The 24,469-nt window shown below is 34.0% G+C and overlaps 1 protein-coding gene, 1 long non-coding RNA gene and 2 pseudogenes across 3 annotated transcripts; 1 reads left to right on the forward strand and 3 right to left on the reverse strand.

Annotated features, from left to right (window-relative positions):
- Nucleotides 1-205: 205 nt before the first annotated feature.
- Nucleotides 206-3,325, reverse strand: LOC132605650 (uncharacterized). Of its 2 annotated transcripts, XR_009569283.1 has the most exons (4): nt 3,229-3,325; nt 876-1,239; nt 569-631; nt 206-478 (listed from the first exon to the last, which is right to left on the reverse strand). It is a non-coding gene; the product is annotated as an uncharacterized LOC132605650 (long non-coding RNA). The 2 variants fall into 2 exon arrangements; XR_009569282.1 differs by lacking the exon at nt 3,229-3,325 and having other exon boundaries at nt 876-3,222.
- A 525-nt stretch (nt 3,326-3,850) lies between these two features.
- LOC132606049 (11S globulin seed storage protein Jug r 4-like) lies at nt 3,851-7,105 on the reverse strand. Its single transcript, XM_060319360.1, has 5 exons — nt 7,086-7,105; nt 5,792-6,009; nt 4,936-5,170; nt 4,538-4,693; nt 3,851-4,133 (listed from the first exon to the last, which is right to left on the reverse strand). The coding sequence occupies exons 1-5, from the start codon at nt 7,103-7,105 to the stop codon at nt 3,851-3,853; spliced, it is 912 nt and encodes a 303-aa protein (XP_060175343.1).
- Nucleotides 7,106-9,428: 2,323 nt separating this feature from the next.
- On the forward strand, nt 9,429-13,248 carry LOC132606050 (uncharacterized; annotated as a pseudogene).
- A 5,442-nt stretch (nt 13,249-18,690) lies between these two features.
- On the reverse strand, nt 18,691-22,060 carry LOC132604927 (CDT1-like protein a, chloroplastic; annotated as a pseudogene).
- Between the last annotated feature and the right edge of the window lie 2,409 nt (nt 22,061-24,469).

Here is a 24,469-nt window from a genome sequence, read left to right on the forward strand (position 1 = left end):
TTTCGGTCTCTAAATATGGTGTTTGGTCGCATTTTGTTGCATACAATTTATTGGCGACCACGTTTTCTGGTCTCAAAAGTCTTTAAGACAAGGTTTTATCTAGTCACTAAAAGTACTAAATGGATCGGAAGCCACTACTAAATATATTAAAAACATATTTCAATCCCATTTCATCACAATATTATACAACTTACAGCACAAGAAATCAATTGGATTTCAACAATATATTCAATAATAACCCTTTTTTCATACATATAATTAATTTCAAAGCATGGATTAACATCTCAGTAGGGTCATGGTATGACTATCATTCAAGAGACCATACTATTTACACAACCTCTTAGTGAAAAAGCTAGCATCCATAGCCAAAAAAACAAAATATTGCCTAGCAGTCCTTGCAAAATGATAACTAACTCTTCAACTTGCATGAAGTTTTCAAAATCTACATCTTGACTTGTAAACTCAAAGTATCCAAAACCTGCAAAATATATACTATAAAAAAGCTATAAAGATGAAAAAAAATTGGTTAAATAATGAATTTAAGTCTAATAGCAACTTAACCACTCACGTGTCAAATATATCAAGTGCAATTATATGCACCTTCAAAGTAGAAACATCAATCCAAAAGGGGCTGCAAAAAGTATAAACAATAATAAATTAGAATGTCAACCAAACAATGTGTGAGAAAAAGCTGACACTCTATTTAAACTTGACACTTATTATAAAAATAGAGAAGTGTAATATGATTGATTTAAATTATTGTGAATTACGTCTAAATTTATAATACGGAACACTCTTTCTTTGTGGCTTTGCATTCACAAAGCAAAATGACACAGAACCCAGCATTGTGCACAGAGCTGACAGAGTAGGTTTACCTTCGATGATGCTCCCCAAAATTGAGGAGTATTTCATAGTTCTTGTATTAATGTAATCTCGTTTGCCTGTACTACTCCCTGGTTATACTAAGCCTTTCCCAGGGAATCCCTTGAAAGTCTTTGCCTCAGCAGCAGAAATATCTTGCATTTTATTATTCGAATCCACAAGTAGACAAGTAACATATTGAAGTTAAAATGTTTAACACTAAATGAACAAATATATTTTCAGGGAGGAGCACAGACCATGTCGCTGCCGTTAACTAATCATCCACATCATCATCTATAGCTTCCATGTCATGTCATCTGCCATGTAGTCAGCATCATCCCCTGGTTGGTGGGACATATTTTATTCCTATTAAATGACCTACAATATCATTGGTGAAAGTTAAACATACCAGAATTGAGATAATGTGCAAGATATGTATATCCAAATCTTACATTATCTGACACACATTGTGCCTAAAAAAAATTACAGAAAAAATGGAAGATACAAAGAACCAAGGAGGCATGTAACAATACACCATCTTCTTCCCTCTATCCAGGCAACTAACAAAAAGGAGCTACTTATCAAATTCAATTTCATCCATAGGAAGATTATAAGAAAGGCGAGCATCAGGAATATAAATACTTAATCCAATTTGCATAAAGGATCATAACAAGTAAACTACAGTTGCTGAAATAAAATATTCAACTCTATTTTAACATGGTTCAAAAGATAGAGAAGCCCTTTAGCCTAAATCAAAATAGTGACTAAATTCCCTAGCCAAACTCCAGTGCCAAACTCAGTACATCTTCAGCAACAAACAAGTTGATTTTTACTCACTAGTTTGCAGGAATCACGAAGCTTGATCTAAAACTGAAAATTTTGGACAGAAATAGTTTGCTGAAGTTGCAAATTTTTGTGGTATTTCTGGTAGCTAGTGGATCAAGCTAGACAGTAATACGGTTAAGAAACTGGGCAGGATAGTCACATGTATTAGAAATTGTGTAAGAAAGTTGAAATTGTGCAATGCCAAAGTTACTCTGCTCAGTTCAGTTCCTTCTAGCTTGATGATTCTAGTTTAACCCAAAAGCAGCCCCAACTGATTTTCAGAAAGATATGAACAAGTTCTTACACCCAATGCAGATGCAGCTCTTAAGTTTACACTTCAGATAATACTCATCTTTCTTGTTAAATAATAAAAAGCTATTTGATCGGAAAAGGTCTTGTTCGTGGTGGCAAGAGACCGGGGATTTAGTAAAGGGATAATGGCCCTATCTTGTTCCACAAATTTTCAAACAAGTTGCAGGTTTCACATATCGAAAATCGAAATAGTGAACAATTCTCAACAGTAAATGACAATCCAAACAGAAGCTAGTAATCAATTCTTAGCTCTTAATTTCAGCTCAATTGACAAATCGCTAAATCATTCTTCGACAGCAAAATCTGCAAATTTTACAAGTAATCCAACAGCCAATTATCAACTCTTCGAAAATTATCAGCAATTTTTTTTCGTATATTTTTCCAGATTTTCAATTCAAATTCCTCAATCCACTATATATAAGAGAGCTATGTTCAGTCAACTCCTAGTTCAGTAGCAATTAGAGAGCTATGTTCAGTCAACTCCTAGTTCAGTTTTTCCTAACTCAAGATTAAGCTCCAAGTATCGTCAACAATGGGAAATTAACTTCACCTCACATTCCAACTAAATTCGATTCACAACGGAAGGGCAAAGATGAATTTCAATTCATATCCCAAAAAAAACAAACTCAAAGCAGGAAACAGCGCATAACTAGATAAATCGACCCAGCCCTCTCCCAAAATGGGGGGAAAGTAAACAAGTTGGGAACAAATTGGAATCAGCAAAGAAATTACTAGAAATGGATAAAGAGAAACACAACAAATACAAATACAACAGTAATGCACTTACTCAAGAAACATACTTGAGGAGAAACCAACAACATTTAGTATCTATTTCAACGTGTTCAACTATAAAATACCACACTCCCAAAGCGCGTACAAGAAAGAGATTCCACAAATAAATCTTCTACTTTTTTTTATAACTTCAATCTGTCTACTACTGCGCTAGCAACAAACAATTTTCTCCACTACATGAAATCGTCACAGTTTAATAAAGACACATGTTTGATTTATATTAGCAAATATCAATTGGTTATAGGTACAAGCCTGCTGATTAAATCTTCCTTTTAGAAATTTGGGAAATTAAATAAAGTCTAAATAGTGAGTCGAAGAAAGAAACACTAGCAAGTAAAATGACACACACATAAAAGCATAGCTGAAGCGGATGAGGAAAATAAAATTAAGGAAAGTAAACTTTAGACGTTGAAGCAAATGAGAACAGAAATTATCAACTTGAATGAAGAAATCGAGGATGAATTTCACTAAAATATCAGAAAAGGTTGTCAAATTGATGAGAGCTTAGAGATATTATTGAGAGAAATGGGGAAGTAAATCCTAGACCCTAAAAATGCTGAAACGTAGGAATGTTAAGTATTTCTAATTTTTATAACCATAAAATATAAAATATAACTATAAAAAAAAATAGGAGTAGTTTGTTTAGAGGGAAAATTGGGTGGGCCTTCAGTTCCGCTCAACTTAGTGTATTAGCGACAAGAAATTGACGACTTCACAGACGAGAGAGCCTTTTTGGATTGACTTATAAGTGGTCAAACTAGCTTATAAGTTGTTTTTTTATTTTTAAGGTATTTGATAAAGTAGCTTATAAACTAAAAAAGTGCTTAGAATTAGCCAAAAAAATAAGTTGGAGTGGCCTAACTTATTTTTTTGGCTTATGAGCTGTTTTTTTTGTCAAACCAGCTTATAAGCCACTTTTTTTAAGCTAAGCCAAATGGGTTCTTAGTCCCTTTGTCATTTTAGAAAAATAAAATCGAGAATTATGGACGAGGAAAAAGGCGGGTCCCTATAGATACACCTTTAGTGACTAGATTTTTACCCGGTCTCTAAATGTTGGTCTCTAATAAGCCTTTTTCTTGAGAATTGGCAGAGTGAAACTATTTACGGTGCTAAAACGCCTTGCGTAAATATCAACACGAGAGGAAATGTCGATGTTCTCTCTAACCTTAGCACTACAAATTGTCTCTTCAATTCCATTCATAGGACCATATTGTCCTTGCTCTTGTTGTTCTTCCTCTTGTTCTTGTGAAAATGGTGGCCTAATTACGCTAATAAGTCCTTCTTGAACACTAACAATGTGACCTCTCATGTCATCTTGTCCTTGTAGCTTCCTCGCCCTTTCCCTGTTATAATAGAGACGGATTCAAAATTTAAACTTGAAGATAGTGGCGGAGTCAAGAATTTATACAAGAAAATTATGTATTAAGAATGTCGCACTTAAGATTTATTAAACCTATGACCTAATGCAATTTTTGAAACCTCTTAGCAAATTACTAGAATCTTTACTCAAGTCAAGAAGATTTAACCATTTAAATATAAAGTTAAAATTTGTGTTTTTCCGAATGTAATTTCTTGACAAAGGGATTTAATGAACCCCTTTTTTCAACTTAGCATCGTCCATGTACTTTTGGATTCTATATTTAAGGTTCTTAGCACTAACTCGTTGTATTCTTAAAATTATGGAAGAAATTTTAGTGGTTTAATTATCATATATAATACACTTATGTTTTGTGTCGAAAACACTGACCCGTCAACACCAAATGGTGTTGATAGAATTTCTACGTCACAGCCACTGAAAACATTGCCAGATTGACATTGCTCCCTTCTCACGGGGCCACGGTATCGCCTCCCTTGTTGTTGTTGTCGTCCTTGTTGCGGGTTTCCAACAATAAAGAACCTCCGTACATAGTGTACACAACTTAAATTCATATCAAATTTATTACGTAAAGATAATGTGAAGTAGTAAAAGGTCTTTTTAATTTTCTCTTTAGCGGGCCAGGAGAACATTTCTTATTCATAGGATCAAAAGGAACAAATTTAATGTGACAAATGAGCAGAGGTAAAAAGACGATAAATAGATACATAATTTCAAGTTTGATCAGACAATCAAAAAATCATCAATGCCATAATTTCTTATGTACCCTTGCGTTTTGGTCTAATTGGTTGGCACTGTTAGAGGCATCTTCAAGAACAACTTCTTGATTTCCTTGATTATATACCCAATGTGCAGCGCCTGCTGGAAATGCCATTATATCACCTCGTCTGAATTGTTCAATCCTTTGATGGCGACCTTGAAATCTTCTGCTTCTAATTCCCCGTCGAGTTTGTTGAGATGATTGGAATGTCTCGGGGTAACCCGAGTTCATTATGCCATAAAATCCTCAACCCGTTATTTACATCGAATCACATAGACACACCATCACTTAAATGAAAAAATAAATGTTACTGTTATGTTTTATCTAGTTCACTTATACTAGACCTTAGCTTATAACATGATTCATCCATATTAAAAAAGGATCGTGTTCTTTGAATCACGTTGATTTCAAAAACTGGCATGAACGTATAATCAATTATAGAATTATGAATGATTAGGCATTGGTTACGAGAATTTATAAGCATATCTTAAGCTATACTTTTACTATATCTACAAAAATAATACTGCCTTCATTTAAAAAAAAAAAAATTGGAATACGGGGATTAAAACTTTTTTCAATTTTAATTTATACATAACCGATTTGTTAATATTCTTAAAATAAAATTTACAAACTAGAAACTAAATAAAAAGCATTATAAAATATATATTTTATTTAATAAAAATGATTTTAAAAGAATAAAAAAATCGTGTTAAAAAGATTGTTTGACTCTTTAAATAGTAGTATTATATCAAAATAGCTCCATGAGAGTACGATGTATAGGTTTGTATTGACATAGGTGGAAAAAAGATTCTTTTAAAAATCCCACTGCTAGCTATTGTATGTATATTAGTAACATTTTTGTTCACCTTGAACAACATAGGCGAGGAGTGGAGAATTGGTGTAAGAAGGCAAGAGAAGGCCTCTAGAAGGAATAATATGTCGAAATAGTGAAAATCCAACACACTGAAATTGTTGATTGTTTGGGTCAAAAACCTCAGTAACTCCAACTTTAGCTTGCAATCTAAAAGATGGCTCTTGTGGATTGAGTCTGTTAATTTGACACTGGCCTTGTTGTTGTTGGTACCTGTTGAAAATTTAAATAGAACAATTAATAGGAACAATTGAACAAAGACCATTAAAATTACTTCCTCCGTCCTAATTTGCTTGAAGGTTGATCAGTTTGAAAAGTCAAACAGCTCTTTTTTTTTACTACGATTTTCTCCAACTCGTTTCATATATTGTGAATTATTAATTATGCCGACTTATAGTATTTTTTATATAGTTTTCAAATATGTAAATTTTATTATAAAATACTCTAAGAATTTACGTTTAAAATTAAGTAAAAAAAAAAAGTTGGTTGACTCTCCAAACTGGTGAACCTTCAAACAAATTGGGAAGGAGGGAGAATTATATTGTCATGAAAAAGAATAATGTGAGCATGATAACTATATTTTATAGGCTTATGTTCAAACAAAAAACTGAGAAAACCTCAACTACCACCACAATTTGAATTTTGAGCATGTACTCTGCTGATTTGCACAAATAACCACTTTTATGGCCAGTTGGGAATTTTTCAAAATCAAATCAAGAATTTGAAGTTCGAAAGTATTAACCTAGTCTGAACTGAAGTTTAAACTTCAAAACTAATATTCATATCGCAGTTTGAGCATGTGTTTATTCTGTTGATGTGCACAAATAACCACTTTAAGGGCTTTGTATTTGGAAGTTGGCCAAATTTTACAAAACTAGACTACTGGTCCGGAGTTCGCAAATGGCCATCTAGTCTCAAGTTTTAAAATTCAAAACTAATATTCAACTCTGTTGATTTGCACAATTAGCCTCTTTGATGACCTTATGTTACGAAATTGACAGCTTTTATAAGATTAGACCAGTGGTCTGAAATTAGAAAATGGCCACCTAGTCCGAAGTTCAAAAATTCAAAACAAATATTCAGATCGATCGCTTGTCCAATCTTTTAAGAAATAGACAACTATTAGATATAGGCTACAAAAGTGGCCACCTAATGAAAAATAAAATATATTGAAAATTACTGAAATATAAACCACTTTGTCCAGTACTCCAGAAATCCGTCTCATACACAACTCTATTTTATTTTAGTTTTTGATTTTGTATCATCAGTTAAGTTAATCCCACCATTACCGCCGTTTATCATATACCATATTATCATAATTAATATGGTAACTTATACACAATGAATGAATATGATTGTCACAACATTTAATGGAACTCAATAAATAAGGTAGAATATTGTTAATCCTTTAACTACAAAATAAGAGGAAAATAGATAAAAATGTCAAAAAAAAAATATATGAATGGCGACCATAGAGAGGTGTCACTTCAGCTTGTCTATGTGTAGCTTCATATTAGATATAAATTAAATATTGTGCAAATTTTGTATGGTACCGTTATTATTATTTTCAATAAGTATTTCTCTTTTTATATTGTTTGAAGCTAGATTTATACTAAACAATTCAATATTGTGCAAATTTGGTTTGTGACCGTTACAAGTATTTTCAATAAGTATTACTCTATTTATACTTATTTATTTGAAGATAGATTTACTGGTGGAATTGGTAATAAATGAAAGAATGATCTATGATTTATAGTATTTTGTTATATATGAACTACTTATATAGACTTCTTTAATACAAAATAGATTAATCTTGAAATAGACTATTGACCTGGTACAACACTTGTTCCGCACTCAGGCGACTTGGTTCGGATAATAATGAATTGGTTTAGCTGCTTGAAATGTTTTTGAACGTTTAGCTTTGGACAGAAGAAGTTAAACGTTTAAAGGTTGACCAATTTGGGAGTCAAGCAACTCTTTTTTTTATTACAATTTTCTCCAACTTTTTTCTTATATTGTGAATTATTAATTGTGTAGACTTATAGTACTTTTTATGTAATTTTCAAATATGCAAATTTTATTACAAAAAACTCGAAAAACTATATTTAAAGTTAAGTCAAAGAAAAAGTTGTTCGACTCACAAATTGGCCAATCTTCAAACAAATTGGGACGGAGGGAGTATGATTTAGAATTTCAAATCATGATTTCAAATTTTTTAAAATGTAAAACTTGACCCAAAAGTTTATATATTGTAAAAAAAAATAAAAAATTATAAGTTTATAGATATATTTACCAACCATTTATATCAAATATTAAACGGTTTGCCTGTTGGTAGTATATTTATAACATATTAAAGAGTAGTTACACTACAACCCATGTTCAATTTTCTTTTTATCGAATTAAAAAATGATCAATTGATGTTATATTTTTTTAAAAAGCCTTATAGTAGAGTATTAATTTTTTTATGAATTATGATTTTCTCATTCGGTAAGATTGAATAAGTTTGATGGTTTCACAACTTGTGGGGGTTTTTATGTCTATGAAATACAATTTAAAAATTTCAAATTACATGTCCAAACAAAAATTCAATTTCAGCACGTGTTATGTATCTACTTATTTGGTGTGAGCACTCAATATATTGTGAGGATTTTTTTACTACTAGCGCGTGGTAAGGTATTCTTTAGTTTAGTGGCCAAAAAAAAAAAAATTGAACGCGCTAGTGGTAAAAATTTACACACATTATATTAAGTGCTCACAACAAATAAGTAGATACATAACATGTGTTTGCACATAGAATACTAGCATTTTATTATGGTTAATTAATTTATATTTTCACTTTATTAAATTAATAAACTATGATAAGTTTAATTGATTTGATGTAAACATCTGTATGAGTAAGTATTTGCTCAAACTAGCTGTGTCACTCGCTATACACCTTTTTAGTTTAAAACATTGTGATTAAATCTTTTTTATATTTTTAAAAATTGTCAACCAAATAAGACAAAAAAAAATGGAGGGAGTAATCTCCAAAAGAAATGAGAATCGCGACTGGAGGAGGTAGTAACATAGAAAGTCATCCAACTATGAGTACTGATCCTCCAAAGTCATGTTTCTTGTTTTGTAACAATAAGGTCACTCAACTTTTCCTATATCACATCAAAAGTCACCCAATAATATTTGGCCAAAAAAATATGACATATCATTTAATTTAATCCACATGGAATTTTTCTTTTTTTTCTCAGTCCACATGGTAAAAAGACCCGATCCAAACCCAACCAAATCTAGGCCTATTCAGGTAAAAGTTAGCCCTTAAGACAGAGTTTGCAAAATTCTAACTGAGAAAAAAAAAAGAGTTTTGCATTATGCCTAAAGGCAAAACTCTGCCTTAAGGTAGAGTTTGCCTTATGCAACCTAACCTAAACTGTAAAACTCTGCCTTGTGAATCCAAATTCTATATTGTAATTTTTTTTAATTTTTGACTGAATTAAAATTCGGACTCGGAACCAAAAAATTTTAGCGAAGGATTAAAAGTTAAAGACCACCCCACGAATAAGGACTGTCGTGCAGATTGCCCGTTTGATTCCCATTTCAGCCCAAATTGGTCCAAAATCCAGCCCAACTTACATATAACCCGACCCGCCCCGCATTCGTTCCCATTTTCCACGAAACACAAAAGGAACACAGCATCCCTAAATCATCTCTCCCACGCGAGCGAAATCACAGCTACAAAAATGGGTTTCGGAGCCCTAAGATCAATAATCCGACCCGTTTCACTCTTGTCGACCCGACCCGTATCCGCATTCAACTGTCCGGCGACAACAATATCTCCGGGTATTAATAATCTTCATTTTTCAGTGATAATCAGTTTTTATTATTGACTTACAACATTTAAGTATTTTTTGGGTGTGTTTGGTATGAGGGAAAATGGTTTACAAGAAAATATTTTCCTACTCATTTTCTTTTGTGTAGGGGTGGAGGTGCTGGTGTACTAAAAATTTTTAAGGAAAACATTTTAATCTTCATTGCCCTATTTTATAGTTGTTGAATTGCAACCTAGGGTTTAGGGTTTTATGCCATTTTGAGATTATGGGCATTTCGATATGCAAATATCTTTGACTGTTTCAATTTTTTGTCTATTTTAACTTGGCACGAAGTTTAAGAATGACTTTTGAATCTTGTGGTCTTAAAGAAATGTACCAAAATGTTATTTAATGTTGTGGTTTAAGCATGCCATTTGGAAATTTGGAATTAAGGAGTTGCCAAAAAAGGAAAGAGACATTCTTTTGAAACGGGAAGACAAACAAATTGAAACGGAGGGAGTACATAGAAAGTGTCGTCCATAGGAAATATTTTAGCTTGTGAAATCATTTACTGATACCCGTTTTCCAAAGTGAAGACCCACTAGCAAACCTAAACGTAAAAGAGCTAGCTTGAGACCTCCAGGTTAATCTTCATTTTCCTATTTTATACTAGATTTGCAGCCTAGGGTTTTGGACTAGGGTTTAAGGTTTTATGCTTATTTTCAGATTTGGGCATTTCGTTCTGCAAATTACTATGATGTTTTTGGTTGCTTTTGTTATTGGGTTTGTTTGGTATGAGGGAAAAAAATTTCCACGGAAAATAAGTGAGTTTTCTACCCATTTTCTTGTATTTGGTAGGCAAAGTTGAAAAATGTCATTTTAAGAGCATTTACATATATTTAAAGCAAAACACTTTGAAGTTTTTAGAATCGGAGTGTAACTTCTAGTGGTGGTGGTAGGCGTGTGGGAGGTGGGGTAAGTGTGGGTGGAGGGTGGGTGTGGAGCCAGTTGGTGGGTGGTGGGTGGTGGGTTGGGGTGGAGGACTGGAGGTTAGTTCTCTACTCTGCCACTTCTCGTGTAAGAATGTGCGCTGTTTAACTGGGAACCTCTGTTGGCCCTGCATTTTTTATCTAGTTTATAATTTAGTACCAATATATTTATAATTTAATAACATATTCTGGCACACTAGTTTCAATCTGGCCCTCCAGCCCCCACCCTCCCAAGAAGGAAGTGAAAATGAGGGACAAAAAGGAATGAGTAGAATTATCATTTTAAGAAACTGTTTTATTTTCGATCCATTGTAGACTACTTAGCATTCTCTTCGTTACTAATTGTACAAACAGATGTCCCTAGGTTAATGTGTTCAGATAGGTCGAGAGGTGTAATTATCTTATTCGTTATGATATTCAATTCACATGTCATGATTTTCTGCATTTTGATGAAACCCTCATGAATTGGTTTTATCATTTGTATCCATTGAAATACGGGCTACTGCTGGATAACTAATCTCTTTCTTTTACAAGTCTGATGGATAACTCGTCATATATCGTGAAGATCCATCCACACACCCCTACCTGGTTGATTTGCAACCTAGGGTTTAAGGTTTTATTCCATTTTCAGATTTGGGCATTTCGCTATGCAAATTACGATTTTTTTGGGGTGCTTTTGGTATAGACAAATATCTTTTACATAGAAAGTGTCTTCCATAGGAAATATTTTAGCTGGAGAAATCCTTTACTCCTTCCGTCCCAACTATAAGTTGCAATTTTTTTTTTTTTACAATGATAACATATAAGTTGCAACTTTTCTCATGTCAATTTGATGGAAAATATATCTTAAAATGTAAGTCAAAGTTTGCATAGTTTGACTTTCGAGAAGCGAAATATGACAACTAATTTGGGACAGGAATACTTGATCATTTTCTCGGGTTTAGTTGGGATCGTAATGGTACGAGGTGGGGGATTGGAACATGAGGATGTCGTTTTGATGATATTCTCGAGTGTTCACATTTACAACCTAAGTTACTCGGACTCTTCGAAAGTGTTGCCGCACCCGTGTCGGATCCTCCAAAAATATACTACTTTTGAAGGATCAGACACGCACCCGATGACATTTTAGGAGAGTCCGAGTAACTTAGTAATCACAACAATGTCTAAGTGTTGGGATGGTAAAGAAACAGACTTTGTCATGAAGTGATGTAAGTCACTTCCCTTCTTTTGGTGGAAAACATTTTCCTTGGAGATTTTTTTTTTCAACAATTCAAACTCACCACACGATAGAAAAGGAAAACATTCCCTAAAAATATTTTCGGCTATGATTTTTATTGACTTTTGGATTTTGACAGAGTGAAAAGAAGTTAGAAGCTTTTTTTTCTTTTGGAATTTAGGTCCGTATGCATGGGTAAAATATACCCCCGGTGAACCTATAAGTCCAAACAATCCCAATGAAGGAAGCGTCAAGCGGAGGAATGAGAAGAAGAGAATCGGGCAGAGAAAGGCATTTATATTGGTATGTCGTTACAGCTTTTGATTCCCTTTATTTTAAAGATATACCTCTGCAGCTGCTATGATTATTGTCACCATTGTATTGCCTTTTGCGAAAAGACTTCCTTTCAAATATGAATCCAGCATATTTTTTCGCAACATGTACTTTAATTGGTTTGCCATCTCCGGAGGGCATTTTAATTATGCTAGGTAGTCCCCTGATTTCTGTGGCTCTTATGAAAATGTCCTGACCAAGTTTATTCTGTAGGATAAAGAAATAATTTCTTCTGTGATGAACATCAATGATGGACCTGCTTCCTCCAGGTGGTGAGACTGCATCCTCATGGCCATTTCTCAAGTTAGTTACAACAATTTCTCAATAGTATGTCCTCATGCATTTTGGATTGGCCAAAATCTTCTTGCTTTTGTAAAGTTTATCAATTATTTGACAGGTTATATTCAATATGCGTGTATTAATGACTGAAGACTCTAACAATGCAGTCAGCAATTCTTTTTTGCTTGACGATGATTCTAGGTTGGATATGAAATTCTATTATCTTAAACTTGCCACTCCCTTTCTGTGCACACTCCCTTAGAATGTACTTCCGCTTATCACTGATAGCCCTTGTTGGTCATGGTGCAGCATACCGTTCTCAATTGATGATCTCTCTAAATCAATGGATCAGATTGATGTTGCAGACATTGAACCACCCCCCCCCCCCCGGCGCTTATTCGATAAAATTCAGGCTTCAGTTTCTTGTTGCCACATGCAGACTAATCAATCGCAATCAGAATTCAGTCCTAGGAATTTGAAGCCACATCTTTGATTCGTGTGAGCATGGAAGTGTGTATGAATGCATTGATCAGGTCAGACTCACAAAAGGAGCAGACACACCAGTAATTGCGTGCAGCCATTGGGGCGTACCGTGAGGGGCGGTGAACTATATATATATAGTTGAACAGTTTTTGAAAAAATGTATATCTATACTAAATTTGTATCCCCTGCTGCAAAGTAAGAGTGGATGCAGATACTTCTATACTAGTAAGAGGAATCTACCCGTAACGCATGAACCAGTGCCCGTTGCTTTTGTACTCTTCAACTCTATGAAATATAGAATAGAAGGTCTTCAATCTTCATGCTTATGTGTATTTGGAACATTTTGAGGGTAGTTTTGAGTTGTTGATTTTCGTCCAACTTTCATATCAATTGTGGAGAGAGATTGAAAGGTCTTATCATGCATAGTGGCGCGAATTATTGCTTAAAATAAAGGCTATCTATCAATCTTTTTTTTTTTTTCAGCAGGTCTTCATCTTCACACAGAGTATTTTTGGGATGGTGTTTTTTTGCGATGAAAGGCTGGTGTAAAACCATTCTTCATATACCTCAACGCCAATAATACAAGTGATTCGTTTTGTTTCTATATTTATGATATGATAAACGAAAGACCTTGTTTGTGTTCATGTTGGCGATTTGTTATGTGAATTCAGATTATTATTTTTCTCGAGTGGATTAAGTTGTTGAGAGGATCCAAAGATAAGAGGAACATGAAAGCAAGTTATTTCGACTCCCACCGCAATAGATATCAATGCACCAGATAGTTGATGTTTCCATTGTATGATATTAATTCCTTGAGTTTTCACGTTGTCAATTGAAAAAATTCGTAACATCATAAATTTGAAGGATTTCTTTAAATCCAAATGAAGTGCATTTTGAAATTTTATCTTGTTTTTGACTAGATACATGGAAGACGGGGGCAGATGTAACTCTTTATGTCTGGTAATAAATTAACTACACCTCAATACTAGAAGATTATATGAATACTCTGTGTTCACTATGCCTTTGTTCAGGTCCTAAACGGTTTGTCATATAAGGCAAATTGAGGGTTCTCCAAAAGTAATTTTGTTAAGCTTTATCACTAACAATTAAAGAAAGAATAACTAATTTGCAGAAAAGAAGAAGAAGAAGAAGGGAATCTCATTCATGATGAAAAATGCTCCTCAAACTGTATTACACTTCATATAGTGGAAGCATTGGCTAACAAACTCTGGGGCTCAAGGATATTAATTTGAAGAAATCATAGGTACCAAGGAAATATTCAAGTATTGGGACAAAACTAATATTCATATCGCAGTTTGAGCATGTGTTTATTCTGTTGATGTGCACAAATAACCACTTTAATGGCTTTGCATTTGGAAGTTGGCCAACTTTTACAAAACTAGACTACTGGTCCGGAGTTCGCAAATGGCCATCTAGTGCCAAGTTTTAAAATTCAAAACTAATATTCAACTCTGTTGATTTGCACAATTAGCCTCTTTGATGACCTTATGTTACGAAATTGACAACTTTTATAAGATTTACCAGTGGTCTGAAATTAGAAAACGGCCACCTAGTCCGAAGTTCAAAAATTCAAACAAATATTCAGATCGATCACTTGTCTAATCTTCTAATAAATAGACAACTATTAGATATAGGCTACAAAAATGGCCACCTAATGCAAAATAAAAAATATTGAAAATTACCGAAATATAAACTACTTTGTCCAGTACTCCAGAAATCCATCTCATACACAACTCTATTTTATTTTAGTTTTTGATTTTGTGTCATTAGTTAAGTTAACCCCCACCGTTACCACCGTTTAGCATATACCATAATATCATAATTAATATAGTAACTTATACACAATGAATGAACCACTTTAGGAACTTAACTGCAAATAGACAAAAAAGAAATAACAATACTTAAGAGGCTATTCTCTAATTAGGCAAAGTTGCATAATTACCAACTTAACACCTATTATTCCTTAAACCAAATTGTAACCAGGGGCGGAGCCAGCCCTTCGGATGTGAGTTCGGCCGAACCCAATAGCTTTTGTCCGAGCCATATATTTGTATTAAAATTTTTGTTAAATATGTACAAATTATTAATTAAGAATCCAATAACTTTAAAGAATTAGAACCCCGAACCCACAAGCTTCGGATCCTGGCTCCGCCTCTGATTGTCACAAATTTCTTTTGATGATCAGAAATGAAACTAGAATTTTTCTGAATCTCACACTTAATCAAGTCTCTAATTAGATTAAGAGAACTCAGAATAACACCACGAAAGTACCGCTAGAAGATTAAAAAAAAAATCACCAAATCCATCTCGAAAACTTAAGAACCATATCAAATATAAGAAAGGCTTATGGCATTGCTAAGTCACTACCAACGTATGAAAGCCTGATGGCATTTCCCAATTAAACACTTGAACAGATGATAAAGTGTATTTATTAGATACTTTCGACTCAAATTTCAAATAGTTCTTTCTTTTTGTTCTCAATTGCCCATAATGTCGAAATTTAACCACTTAAAATATGACACCTAACTTAATTATACGAATTAGTCTCAACAAGCCGTAAAATCTTGGGCATGTTTCAGTTGAGGATATAACAACAACAACAACATACCTAGTGTATCTCATAAATGGGGTCTGGGGAGGGTAAAGTGTACCTAGACCTTACCCCTACCTTGAGAGGTAGATAGACTATTTTGAATGGTTAACTTATCTACATGATTGACAATTGAGAACACACACAAAATATGAACTAGAAGTGTCTAATAGGAACAATTTATCATGGTTTCAGGTGCTCAATTAGAACAAGCCATAGTTGGAGTGTCTAAATGAAATTTGAAGTGTTGCCTATGTGTTAAGCCTTTTTTCTTTTATTGATAACTAAGAAATAGTAATTCTATGTCTGTACCAAGGATATTAATTTGAAGAAATCATAGGTACCAAGGAAATATTCAAGTGTTGGGACAAATAATAGCTGAAGCACAAAAAATCACTAATAAGAAGATAAACAAACGTATGTAAGTCTGATGGCATTTCCTTTTGTTTCTTTGGCTTAATACATGGACTGTCCCTCAAACTTGTCAACAAATTTCATTTAAACACTCGAACTACAGCTTGTTTCAATTAAACACTAGAATACGTGATAAAGTGTTCCTATTAAACAATTTCAGTTCATATTTTGCGCGTGTTCTCAATTGTACATTACGTAGATAAGCTAATCACTTAAAATATGACACCTTATTTAATTATACGAATTAGTCTCAATAAGCAGTAAAACCTCGGGCAAGCTTCAAATGAGGATGATGTATATAATTAAAGCAGACGACATATTTTAAGTGGTTAACTTATCTATGTAACGTGCAATTGAGAACACTCGCAAAATATGAACTGGAAGTGTTTAATAGGAACACTTTATCATGTATTCAAGTGATCAATTAGAACAAACCATAGTTTTAAATGTCTAAATAAAATTTGCAGGCAAGTTTGAGAGGTTGTCTATGTGTTAAGCCTTTTTCCCTTTTTTTGATAACTAAGAAATTCATAGTTACCAGCTCAAAGTCAGTGTTTAAATAGCAGATTTGTTTACAGGAATTCGTGACACACATCCGTTTTACTACCTTTACGTCTTTTGGCTTATTTTTGTTATTTTGGCTTAAAAATAAGTACTTAAAAACACTTTTTATCTTACTTAAACACTATAAAAATGCTTAAAAGCTATTCTGGCTTAAAAGTGCCTCAAATAAGCCAATCCAAACAGGCTTTATGTCTCTGCCAAGGATATTAATATGACGAAATCATAGCTACAAATGCTAACACAAGGAGGGAATTATTCAAGTATTGAGGCCAGATTATAGCTAAAGCACAAAAAATCACTAATAAGAAGATAAACAAATTCAAACTAGTTTGTACAAACCTTCGCGAATAAGAAAATGCACCGTTAGTTTTTTTTTTTTTTTTTGGCTTTCTCTTGTTTTCATACGTTCGTCTATATATTGCCTTCGTGCTTAAAGTTTACACAAATTACAAGATAAAAACTATAAAATGTACTGTAGCAATCTTTCAAAAACAAAACAAGGTCAGTTCATAATTCATAAACAAGGCCAATCCCATTTGTTCATTAAGAAGTAAAGGAGATAGGCAGAAATAGAGAGGCATCACAAGCCCTAGTTTCGTATGAGAATTGAAACTTTGAGAGAATAAGCGTGCCTGCGATATGTAATTTAGAAATAGGTTTGTATTTAAAAATTAAAATTTAAAGCCACTAATAAATAATTAGGGATAAAAAAGTAATTTAATATAAATTTATTAGGTTATCAATTTAACCATTAACTAAATCCTTAAAACTGGAAACCAAACCAATGACCAAATAAAAAATTTACAAAACCATTTACAAACCGTTAACCCAATAACCGATATCGATAAACTAATAGTGATTTTTATTGGTTTGATTTATCGATTAAACCAATTTTTGCAAACTCCTAAATGGGAGGTAACATTTACGATGAAATAGTCGAGGTGAGCCAACATAGCCAAGACACCACCGCTATTAAAAGTATTTTTATTTCATAACCACCTGTTCATATTCGCGTCAAAATCCACTTAGAGCCAGATAAAGCATGCCTTATTAAGATGTTTACGGTTTGAACTTTGAAACTCTATTAATTCTGAAAATATATCAATCATTTTACCACACTACTCATAAAATATTTTCGTTATGTAGTATATATTTTCACTTCAAATGTTTATGATTGAATTATTTCATGAAATAATACTAGTGTTGCCTTCATGCCAATTAACAACAAAAAATCTAAAGGAACGAAAATAGTGGTCTTGAAAATAAAAGAGAAGAGAAAAAGGGCTTTTAAATGTCGATTTGACATTTCAAAAAGGGTTTCATTATTTGGAAACGAACCTAATAAATTCATATTTAAATTATGTCTGTCAAATTGTCAAGTCACCTACTCATGTTATTTTGAAATCATTTCGCTTAAATTTAAAACAAAATATATAGAAAATCCTTTTGAATTTTACTACAATTCATACGAGTTAGTAAAAAATAGTAAAAAATTTCAAATTAAGAGATTATTTTGGCTACATTAATGGTGTTATCTCGACTTCTTTATTATAACGATTAGCAATCCTGGTTCAAATTATTTTAACAAACCATTAGCTAATGCAGATTAAAAGAAATTGTTGATTATTACTTTCTCAAAAGAGTCATTGCATTTTACCCATTCTCTTAAAAAATAAAGATTTATATAACCGATCCTAACTTGTTTGGATCCGGAACGTAGTTATTGTTCTTCTTGTTATTACTTAAAGTGTAATTTGAACTTAAATGACGTTCTTATATAGATAACATTAGCATTTAGTTTCAGTGGAAATTATGTAACTATTCATTATAGATTCCAATCTTTCAATTACAGATTTCAACTTTACAATACAGATATCTTTACAAATTAACCGTTAAGAACAAATGACTGTAAAATGCATTTCCTCAACTTTATTCTTGACCCAATATTTAGGTCATGACCAATGTGCACAAATGCAAAAATTCGAGATACCGAGTTCTTGAGAATTGAGGGGTCAAGACAGAAGAATAACTGGAAAAATCGAGGGGTTGGGTTCCCTTACCATGCCGTGTTGATAAGAGGAACGCGCATAATGGCATGCTTGAATTCAAAGCTTCATCTGGTTTATAAAAGTGCTATAGAACTCACTGCACAACAAGAATTTCTCTTCAAAATCAGTCAAATCAACAATTAGTATTCAAAAACAAGTATCATTACCAAAATTCTCATTCCAAAAACAGCATCATGGCCATATATACAGGATAAGTCTTCCAATATAGGAAACTTAGACAAAAGTTTTTACCAACTAAAAGTCATATTAGCTCTATATTGCTGGCTAACTTGGTTAAAATGTCATTAAACTGTACTAAAAAAGAGACTCTCCAGTCGATGTACTGCAATAATCCAGTTAAAACTATATCATTTACAACTAAACTTGGAAAACTCAGGCCGAATTTAAATTTCCTGCCCTTGCTTTCTCTCACTTTGCTTGGGCTATTCTTGCGCGTATTGATTCAGCATTTGATACCTTGCTAACACTGCAACAAAAAACAAAAATATCACATCAAGCCCTTTAGAAGACCGCACATAATACTTAAAGTTCGTCAAGCACTGAGGTGAATTCAAGATTAAACCAAAAGCAAACGAATGATTTGTTGTGGGGGGGGGGGGGGGGGGTGCAAGCAAGAATTAAAGCTTACTGCAACAGAAGATCACCACTAGAAGACAGCTTTTCGGAAATCCATTCAGGAGCTATTTCTTGCAATAACCAGAGTTACTCTTCAACTTCTCCTGCAAAGAAAGAAAAAAAAATAAAGTTAGAAGGAGCTTCATATTGTCAAAGTGTGCAAATGATTATGAACTGACTTATGTGCAAATGATTATGAACCGAGACTTACTTTTATCAGCAATATCTAGATGGCTCGAAATCACTTTGTGCATAAGCTCCTCTTTAGTAATCACAGAACGTTTCATCGATTGAAATAGGAAGTAAATCATGTCGAAAAACTTAGGCAAGCTCGAAATCATTTTCTTCCGCCATTTCGCTTGGGATATGGCTGGATCATTCTCCTCTAATGCCTTCTGCTCTTTGTCTCTAATCTGCAAATCCGTGAAAAATTAGCACACTAACCTCAAATAGTAGACCAAGAAATATAGATATCCTAATTTCTCAGTTCAAAGAATCAACTTCTTATATTATTAGCAAAGAAATGGTGTCATGTCAGAAGTGTCTTACCGACTGTAGAAGATTCCCGTTAAGAATGTCAAGGATTTCATCATCTGCTGTAACTTTTGAACTCTTCACAGGAGTATCAAAGGTCAACAACCTACTAGGAGGAGGCCGCCTAGCTAGCTTTATTGGTGATTCGGTTGACTCGCCATCTGGACTCATATAGCATCTCTTGGGAGGTTGGATCGCAGGTGTAGAAGCCATCAATTTTGCTGGAGTAGATGTAAATTTTGCTGGAGTACTTTCAGTACTTAACAAAGACGAACAATCTTCACCCTTCGTATTTTTTAATGGAGTTGATGGTAGTGGAGATGGTGGCAAAGTAACAGAACGAACCCCTCCTGTTGAAAGCAGCTTAGAAGGAGTTTTATTGACAGCTTTAGAGGTGTTGGTGGAACAATTAGCAATCTAAGGTTCCGTGCCAATAGATGCTCGATAAGAAAAGGATTTCCTAAAAGATTGAGCCAGGTGAGATACAGCTATTAGCGGCTTCTGCATTGGGCTGATTGGCGTCTCGTCTATCGACTGTGGGCCCGCAGGACTTGACGAGTTTGTCAAGAGCTCTTGTTTTGACGTGCCGAATGCTCCTGGTAATGCTTCCTCAGGGATGTCATCTCCCTGGAATTCAGAAATAGCATTTGTTAATAACACTAGTTTTGCAGAAAAAGCAAAATCTCTTAAGTATAGCCTGCTCTTTTCAACTTCTTTTGGAGGAATTCAGGGAGCAAAGGATATCAGGCAGTAAAAGGGACATCCCAACACTAATTTCATTAAGGGATAATTACATTTTTGGACCGCTCTAAAACATAATAGCCCATAAATGTATATGTTTTGTATATTGAGTATAAATATACATAAAATATATATTTTGTGTATACATTTTGTATATTTTGGCTAGAGCCCTTTTATTAACTACACTAGGTTTTGCTAATCAAGAATGTATTGCATGAAAAGAGATATCAGAATGTCTGGAGGGTTATTGGTAAGATTCAAATTAAAATTATGTCTCGCAGAGCTAACTTAATATCTCAAACTATGCTGATGATTTCAAGACGACATAGGTTTAACTCTATAGACACTAAATACACCAATCGGGGCCAATTTGGCCTTGAGAATAACAAATAATGTACTCCGACATATCATTGCAATTGCAAAGCAATTTTTCTAATTGTCAAAGCTAGCACAAGTTAAAAAATATGTCTTACCTCAGGGTGGGATTTAAAGAAATCCAAAATCCGATGGTGGAAGACGTCCCACAGTTGCACATTGCCACTAGAGGATTTCAGCTTCTCATCAACTTCAACTCCGTTAGCATTTAATGTAATATGAAGATCGGGCTTCATACAGCTTGTTCGTTCATCGAACACAAGCATCTTTTTTACCTCAATTGCCTCGGGTAAAAGAAACTTTATCTGCGCCAAGTGATTGTAAGTAAACTTCCTGCACAATCAACACAGAGCCACAAAATGAGCAATAATTCATAGCAAATCATCAGTAAATGCATTCACAGTTCAGTTTTCATGTGTTCTTTGATTTGCATAAATAATCACTTTTTAATGGCAAACTGGCAGCTATTTCAAAATTAGACCAGAGTTGTTTAAAAAGTATTTAGATGACAATTTGAGCACGTACATACTTTGCGGATTTGCACAAATAGTTACTTTTATGGCCTTGTATTTACAAGTTGGCAACTTTTACAAAATTAGACAAATCATCAATAAAAATGTACTTTCAAAAATGTCAGTCGCATACCTATCCGTTAGACACTCCACTTTTGTACTAATGTTTGTAAATGTTGTCGAAGAACCCTTCAACTTCAGCAACCGAATCGAATTGGCCATTCTACTGAAGAATTCAACCAACAATTCGTACCTATACAAACACATCAATGTTAAAACCAAAAAAAAAAAAAAAAAACATTCCGAAAATCCCAGCACTGAAAATCTGAAAACAAGAACATGTGTAGCTTTGTGCCAACGATTTAAGCGCACGTTAAACTTGATGGATTCAACCTTTGATTATGAATTGAAACATATTATACTCTCAACACATAGTACTATTAAAATTAGAGATTCAGAATTTAATATTTGCCGAAATTTAAGTGGTTTTATATATTTAATAAATGAATTTTTTGCATCCTTTGTTTATTTTTCTTATAAAATTCTAGATCCGTCTCCATCCAATAACATATACTGTTGAAACTTGAAACTATGAATTTAAACAAATTATATCTCAACATAATATATTACACCTATATAGCCATATTACTTTTGAGATTAGGGATTCAGAATATATACAACCCAATATAATATATTACACCTATATAGCCAAATTACTTTTGAGATGAGGGATTCAGAATATATACAACCCAATATAATATAGTACACCTATATAGCCAAATTACTTTTGAGACGAGGGATTCAGAATATATACAACCCAATATAATATATTACACCTATATAGCCAAATTACTTTGGAGATTAGGGATTCAAAATATATACAACCAAACATAATACATTACACCTGTATAGCCCTATTTTCAGTTTACATTCGCATAATCAACTTTTTTTGTTCGCAACAGTGCATATACACACGGTATACAACATTATACGACACTATACAATATTATACACTCATTGTAAATAATGTGTCCACCTTGTATAGAAGGTGTATAAGAGGTGTTTTAAGGAAAAAAGGGGCTAAACTGGGTAAATATTCTTTCCCGGTAGACAGCATAATTTTCCCTATTTGCTGAAACTTAAGTGTTTTTATACATTTCCGTTGTTTATTTCGCTTATAACACATAGATCCAGATTATGTTGTTGAAGCATGTTTCATGTATCCTAGTTAGTTACGTTTCCAGTTTCCTAGTTAGTCACTTATTTCCTTGTTATTTGAATTTCCTAGTCAGGTTCCTATTATATAGGAACAAGTGAATGTAGTGCCTTAGTGGGTTAGTAGGTTATTTCTCTAAAGAGAGGTTGTAACTGTGATGTTAGTGGGGTTATGGAATACCCATGTGATTCCTCTGTAAAGCTTATATAAGGCTAGACTTGCTGTAAATATTATCTATGTTGTTCTCACTACAACTTCTTTCAGTTTTCATTGTTTATCAGTGGCATCAGAGCCCGGTTAAAAGTTGTGGTGAGGTTATACTTTCAAGAGTAAAAGTGCATCTGAGAGGAAGAGTGTGTTGGTTCAAATTGCTCCAGAGAGATGGCTTCCGAAAACTTTGTCCAGGCAGCAGTTCCATTTTTTGATGGTCATTACGACCATTGGAGCTTGCTAATGGAAAATCTTCTAAGGTCTAAAGAGTACTGGCAGGTCGTCAGTGAAGGCATAGAGGAGCCAGAAGTTGGTGCAAGACTATCAGACGCCAAGAAGGCAGAATTGGAAGGCTTACAGCTTAAGGATTTGAAGGCCAAAAATTACCTGTTTCAAGCAATTGACAGGACAATTTTGGAAACAATTCTCAACAAGGAGACTTCCAAAGAGATTTGGGACTCTATGAAGGAAAAATATCAAGGCACAGCAAGGGCAAAGAGGCAGCAGCTTCAGGCACTTCGTTCAGAATTTGAAACATTTCGAATGAAACCAGAGGACTCAGTCACTAACTTTTTCTCAAGGCTTATGGCAATCATCAATAAGATGTGTGTCCATGGAGAAAAGATGAAGGATGTGGCAGTGATTGAGAAGGTACTTCGCTCAATGACACCAAAGTTTAATTATGTGGTGTGTGCAATTGAAGAGTCTCGGGATCTTGATAAGATGTCAATTGATGAACTACAAGGTTCTTTGTTGGTTCACGAACAAAATATGACACACCAAGATAAAGAGGAGCAAGCACTCAAGGCCTTTGTCCACAGTTCTTCTTCAACGGCAACTGCAGACCGAGGAAGGGGAAGAGGGAGAGGAAACAAGGGTTACAGGAAGCCTTCTCAGAAGCCAGAAGATGTGCATTCTGCTGACGCTCCAAGAAGTTTCAAAGGAAGAGGGAGAGGTCGTATTTATCAGCCCAAAGACAAGTCTCACATAGAGTGCTACAGATGTCACAAGTATGGTCATTATAAGTCAGAATGTCATACACAATTACGCAAAGAAGGTGGTAAGCAAGCAAATCTTGTTGAAACTGAGAAGGAGGTAGAAGAACCTTCTTTATTGATGGCAGTATGTCATCTCGAGGTAGAAACAAAGCAGAATCTGTGGTACTTAGACACTGGATGCAGCAACCATATGTGTGGAGATAGGTCTGTGTTCTCTTATTTGGATGAAACTTATCGTGACAATGTGAGATTTGGTGACAACTCCAGAATCTCGGCTATGGGAAAGGGAAAAGTAACAGTCCAAACTAAAGAGAATTCTGTTCGGACTATCTCTAATGTTCTTTTTGTTCCTGAGTTAAGGACAAACTTACTTAGTATTGGTCAGCTTCAAGAAAAGGGATATGAGATCTCTATAAAGAATGGAGTTTGCAGGATTTTCGATGAGCATTTGGGTCTGATAGCGAAAGCCGAGATGACTTCCAACAGGCTGTTTCTGCTTTACTTGAACAATAGCTCTCAATCTTGTTTTGTGGTGAGCTTGAAGGATAATGCATGGCTATGGCATTTCCGCTTTGGTCATCTAAATTTCAATGGACTGAGGACTCTTCAACAGAAAAATATGGTTGAAGGTCTTCCTCAAATCAAAATTCCTTCTCAAGCTTGCGCAGACTGTGTTGTTAGTAAACAACAACGAGATTCGTTTCCGCAAGGGAA

This window comes from Lycium barbarum, chromosome 8 (assembly GCF_019175385.1).
Source record: "Lycium barbarum isolate Lr01 chromosome 8, ASM1917538v2, whole genome shotgun sequence".
NCBI classification, from domain to species: domain Eukaryota; kingdom Viridiplantae; phylum Streptophyta; class Magnoliopsida; order Solanales; family Solanaceae; genus Lycium; species Lycium barbarum.

What these genes read in the sequence shown, in the direction of transcription:
- LOC132606049 (XM_060319360.1), bottom strand. Translation starts at nt 7,105, where the DNA reads ATGGTATATGATAAACGGCG. An exon ending in ATGGTATATGATAAACGGCG is followed by an intron (nt 6,010 to 7,085) that starts GTAATGGTGGGA and finishes AATTTTCAACAG; the next exon opens with GTACCAACAACAACAAGGCC. An exon ending in AACCAATTAGACCAAAACGC is followed by an intron (nt 4,694 to 4,935) that starts AAGGGTACATAA and finishes TGTACACTATGT; the next exon opens with ACGGAGGTTCTTTATTGTTG.